The sequence below is a fragment of the Syngnathus scovelli genome, chromosome 4 (assembly GCF_024217435.2).
Source record: "Syngnathus scovelli strain Florida chromosome 4, RoL_Ssco_1.2, whole genome shotgun sequence".
NCBI classification, from domain to species: domain Eukaryota; kingdom Metazoa; phylum Chordata; class Actinopteri; order Syngnathiformes; family Syngnathidae; genus Syngnathus; species Syngnathus scovelli.
The window spans coordinates 2,743,037-2,749,036 of NC_090850.1; the positions used below are offsets into that span (position 1 = coordinate 2,743,037).

At 42.0% G+C, this 6,000-nt stretch overlaps 1 protein-coding gene across 8 annotated transcripts in view; it reads right to left on the reverse strand.

The window, feature by feature from the left end:
- arnt2 (aryl-hydrocarbon receptor nuclear translocator 2) overlaps nucleotides 1-5,465 on the reverse strand; it is a 135,320-nt gene extending 129,855 nt beyond the window's left edge. For all 8 annotated transcript variants that reach the window (XM_049717441.1, XM_049717438.1, XM_049717437.1 and 5 more), the window contains exon 1: nucleotides 5,328-5,465. In XM_049717441.1, the coding sequence (XP_049573398.1) occupies nucleotides 5,328-5,358 (31 nt within the window). In that variant the 5' untranslated portion in view covers nucleotides 5,359-5,465. The remainder of the gene's footprint in view (nucleotides 1-5,327) is intronic.
- Nucleotides 5,466-6,000: the final 535 nt, after the last annotated feature.

A 6,000-nucleotide genomic window follows, 5' to 3' on the forward strand; every position in this document is an offset into this window, starting at 1 on the left:
GCACCCTTGTCACCACACAAATGCGGGAGTATTGGCCCTCTGGTTCCAGTGAAGAGGCTGTGTTCTTTGCTAAACGAGTGACTTGGAAAAATCAAGGCACAAGCCTCCTTTTGACTCTTACACTCCCTGATGGTCAAATTCGTCCTCCAAATGCCACCTTGTTTAACACTTCTTGTTGGGGTTTTCAACTGTGGACTTGGTCCTCTGGAATCGATCCTCGCTTTCCTATTGCTATTTGCCTTAATGAAACAATGTCGGTCGCAGACCGTCCCGTTACAAATAATTACATCCTGTCAGCAGGAGCAAAAATCACAAGTATGCTCCTCACTGATGTAGACAGCTATTTTGTAGCCTCCACAGGGATAAGCGGCCAAACCAACAACTGGCTTCTTATGGCTGAGCAAGCCGCAAAGATGGCTGACACCAGTTGCATTGCATGCATGGGTCCAAGACCTCTTTTGAAAATCATACCTGCAAATATAGTTCCTAAGTGTGCTGTTGTTTTAATGTTGAACTCATCCATTTCACCCACTCATGATTGTTTTAAATGGGATAAGGTTTACCCTGTTGCCTCTATGACAAAATATAAACCCCTTTTTTCGTCCGATGTAGCTAAGGGTAATTTTACATGTATTAGATTACCTGGTACCGGTGAGAAGCTCGGCGCCCTACCTCCTCCATGGTGTGGGTCCATGACCAATGTCACTGCCCCTTTTTTGCCCATTGCTCGTAGTGATGTTTGGTTTTGGTGTAATAGTAACAAACTTTATGATAGGTTGCCTTTAAACAGCTCTGGAATTTGCGCTTTGGTACCCTATTGCTACCTGTTCATTTGATACCAATGTCCTCTTATGATCTGACATCTTTTGCTAAGTCCGTAGTGCCCGTATTCTGGCCGAGAACGAAACGAAACGCCGAATGGCGGGGCGCAGCTAATCCAACTTACATAGACGCCATTGGTGTTCCTAGAGGAGTACCGGATGAGTATAAGCTGATGAATCAGATAGCAGCTGGTTTTGAATCCGCCCTGTGTTGGTGGTTAACTACGTCCATTACAACGTGCAGAGGCTTGGAAACTGGTCCGAGGCGGGTTTCAAGGCGGTCCACTCCCAACTGGCCGCTACTTCCCTCATGGCTTTCCAGAATCGAATGGCCCTTGACATGCTACTCTCAAAAGAGGGCGGTGTCTGCGCCATGTTCGGTGAGCAATGTTGCACGTTTATTCCAAATAATACTGCAGCCGGCGGAAGCCTGTCCCAGGGCCTGCGGACCTTGAACGGGAAGATGAAGGAACACAGTGGGGTGAACACAGAGGTTTGGACCGACTGGTTGAACGTGTTCGGAAAGTACCGCACCCTGGTTTCCTCTGCCCTGGTCTCCATTGCCGTTTTCTCTGCCATTTTGACCTTGTGTGGATGTTGCATCCCTTGTCTCCGATCCCTAATTAACAGGCTAATTACAACTGCTATCTCTCCACCAGCTGAGACTTTCCCGTTGCTCCAAAGGGATGACCTTTCGATCGACGGGGATTCCTTCTCTAGTAACGACCCGGTCGGCGACTCTATTGTGGTAAACCTGTCCGGTTTGTTTCCTGACCCTAGCTTTGCCGATTATGACTCAGTTTCCTCCTGAGTGTAAGTTAGTTCTTGTGAAATGTGATCCCTTGGCTGAAAATCTTTTTGAAGTGGCCATATGGGTGATGAGTTGGTCTCCGGGAACTTATGATAAAACAGGGGGGAATTGTTAGATACATTGTATATATATGTTATCATGCGTTCCCTAATGAGTACTTATTAATAAAGTTATTGCACAGAATGCTTGCTGTTTCGCCTTGCAGACATCACCCAGTCCACAACAAGTCAAACGATGCTGTCTGGAGCTTCCTGACCTTCTACACCTCTGGGAATCCAAGAAAGTTGTTGATAGCTCAGTCTATTTTGTTGATGTCTGCACATGTCATTTTGTCTTTGCACTCTTTTCACATGACTTCTTTTTGTTTCACATAGCATTTTGTCCTTGCACTCTTTCCGTTTCTCATGGCATCCTGGCTGCGACTTCTAGTTTCACATAGAATCTCCCTTCTTCTCTCATCAGACAAAGCCCACGCTTCCCCCCCCCCCCCCCCACACCTATCAGGGGCTAGTCTCACATTGTAGGTAGGGCATTCCTAAATAAAAAGAGAGGAGTGTAAACAGACCTTTAGTGTAGTCGGATTGCTGTAAGTCTGAATGCACTCCTCGCGAGAAAAGACTCAACATTCTGCCTCACTGGTTTTGTCTGCTGATCCTTTTGCTGATTTTGAACCTAACAATATCATTGAAGATTTATTCTTTAACAATATGACAATATCATGACACTAGCGTAACATTAGCTTATATGTGACATTACATGCTTGTAAAAGTAAAAAAGTACCTCTGTGTTTTTTTTGTTTCAATGTGCTTCTTAATGTTCCTAGCGCCGCGACCTCCATAGCTGATCAAAATACACAAAACCTTCCCCGGGACATCTACTTTATGTACTTTATGATATGTTCACGTGGTTACGGACTGTGTTCCAAGTTGTACAATGACGGTGCTCTTGAGCCATGCCCATCTGAAGCAGTTCTTGATCCCGTTCAGCTTGTCTATTTCCCTGGCACGATCCTCATGATGGCGAAAACCTTTGCTGAGTAGGAACTAGATCTATCTAACTAAATAACTCTTCTACAAGTCATGAAAACCCAATCGCAAATTTACATTGTGGCAGTGTACAAACACTAGTTCTCCGCGTAAGTTTAGTTAACAAGTGGAAATGATGTGACAATAGTAGCGCCAAAATGCTGCCGAAAATAAGGCGGATGTTGTCGCATCACTGCTGACAGTGAGTTAGGTTTACAGAGGCAAGCCGATTTCCGTACTCACAGCTTAACTAATTTTGCCTTGAGATGTGCCAAAAGATGCCGTCGTGGCGGGGGGGGGGCGAATGCTCACGAGTCGCCGAGGCTAACATTGCCCGCTTCTATACCCCCCCACCCACATATATATATATATATATATTCAAATTCAAGGAGATGTGTTTAAATTTCCAACATGTAGTGTTTCTTGTTGGCCGCTAGAGGGATGATAATTTCCGTCTTTTTTTTCTGTCGAAAGTATCGTTTTCGTGAATCGTGTAAATCCGTCTCAACGGATTTACACGATTCACGAAAACGATACTTTCGACAGAAAAAAAAGACGGAAATTATCATCCCTCTAGCGGCCAACAAGAAACACTACATGTTGGAAATTTAAACACAGTGGTGTTTAAATTTCTAAATAATTTATATACTGTTTCTATTTTGTAGGTTTTAATTTTTCGCGGGTGGTTCTGGAATGCATCTCCTGCAAAAAGCGAGGGATCACTATTATTTTGAACCTTGATTAGGGCTGAATGATTTTTAACAAATACAAGTGTATAATATCTATTGCGTAGGCGTAGGTATAAATCAGTAACTCATGAATCAGATTACAATAATACAAACTAATCTCTGGTTTTCACTCAAGCTATGTAACCAAAACTGACCCAAATGACTCAATTTACTGACCCAATACTGACCCAGTTTTTCTTCTCCAAATTGCAGCCTTTGCCATTTGAAAATTCCTTTTTACTACATTGCAAGGTCAACTTGAATTTGATTTCAAATCCAACCCTCGTGTAAATGTACCACAAAGGTCAGAGTCAAGGCCCACAGCCCGGATATATCACGGCACGCCACTGCATGAAACATGTGAAAGCAGAAGGTAAGGGAGATTACGTGTGAACCTGCAGGCTCTTGCCACATGTAAACAAACACAGTGCAGCTCAGCCACCGGCTAGCAGACGTCATGGAAAAGGAAAAAACATAGCATCTACATAGACAACTTCAAGCAGCATCTCCTGGGATCTTCAGATTCAGCCAAAGGAAGAAAAGCAAATGCATTAAAATGATTAAGGAAAACTCAAATTGTTACACTTGTATGCATTCTTCCTAAAACAAAGGCAAACAATTGCTGTTGCAGATTCATAAAAATAATATATTTCATCTGTTTTTGTTTTACATTTGTCATACAACATTTTACTGTATACACAAAACATAACCAATTGCGCATTTTGTTTCCTTACTGTATCCTTACCATGGAAAAGAAGTACGGCCTTAATAAAAGGTATGTATCAGACAATGATTTTTGGTGCACCATTGCACCATAAGCATTAATATATTTTTAAAAAGAACAATAAAAGCTTAATCCAAATTTCATCGTGCAGTATAATTTATACGGATCTTTCATTTAAAAAAAATATGCCTGTTGCTGACCCTAACCTTTAATTCATAAACATGACTAAATATTTTATCTTGTTGTTATACTGTTATTAAGAAAACGGCAGATTTGGAATTAGGGATTTTTTTTATATTGTTGACTAGTTTTTTTTTTCCTTACAATTGATGATTTTTTACCACAATGGCAAATTCAACCACATATCTTATTTTAGAGAATACTACAAAATCAAAATAGTGACAATTTAATATTTTTTTTCGGTTGCTAGATAAATAGAACTAATGTTCGCTGTAGTGTTTAAATTCTTTACAATGCCTTCTTTACTTTAACCATCAGATACTAACAAAGCAGTATTAAGTTTACTAATTATTCATATTGTGGTTTGGTAACAGGATTACTATTGGTTACTATTCACAGATTTTAAGAATGGCTAAAAATATGCTGTGGTGTGAATAGTGCTATCGTGCGTGTCTTTAGTTTTAACAAAGCGATTACAGTATTTCATTTCTTAAATACGGTTTTATATACATACCGACTGCTCTGGGGAGCGGTATGAGCGATGGAATCATTTTTCACTCTACGAATTTTGGAATCAACAGGCGAGAAGGTAAATAAATAGGGCTAGGCCAGTAGGCTACTAGTTTACATTTCTGTAAATCGTGGATGATACGCAGAACAAGTGCAGTGCAGTAGGACAATACGCAAAATGATCTTTGTGTCACTGAGAGTGAAGAAAGCAATGTGCCAGCAAAAATGATGTGAGGGATTAACAAAAGGACACCGTACTTCAATATCGACGCTTTATTTACACATCGGTCAACTCATTCTGACAAAGAGAAGTTAGCAAAGCTGTACAGAACAGCACTGCTGCGAACGACCGCACAGTATGGGGGAAGGGGATGGATGCTGGAGCTAGGCTGTGGCGGCCTGGCGGCGGGTTTAGCCCTCTTTTTATTTCACAGACTCGGCAAACTGCATAATATTGAATTCTCGTGTCCAAACGAGGGCTTAACACGTTGGGTTCGTCCGAGATGTGAATAGAGGGTGCTGACTTACCGGACGAATTGACCGCGGCGGGAGTTGCCATGTTTCCTCCACGGAGAAAAATAACAAAACGGTAGCGGTGGGGATGACGCACAATACGTCAAGAGAGCCCAGGGAAGAGAGAGAGAGAGAGAGAGAGAGAGAAAGAGAGAGAGAGAGAGAGAGAGACCGCAGGCTTGGCACGCGAGGCTCCCTTGAGCCGCCTGTCGTCGAAAATCTGCTCTGGGTGATCAGAGGAATTTGAATTAATCGATTCTGTCTATTGTTAAAGAACAGATTGTGTGAAAGCAGACTAAATTGAACGCAAGATGTCTGTATGGTAACACCGCGAGATCTTTGGGCTCCTTGAATAAATTATTGTTACACCCAGCAATGGGCACAGTGACGAATAGAAATGAGATGAAAATCGTTTAGGAAAGTGCGTCCATTCCAAAGTTTTAATTTGTTCTGACAGTTGCTCCTTTCATATCTGCACCCCTATTCTCTGGTCTTCCTAAGTCCCTCATGAAAAGTCTACAGTTAGTACAAAATGCTGCTGCGAGGCTGCTCTCACGGACAAGAAAATTTGATCACATTACCCCAATATTAGCCAACTTACATTGGCTCCCGGTCCATTTAAGATGTGACTTCAAGGTTCTTCTACTAACCTATAAATCACTGCATGGCTTAGCGCCTTCATATCTCA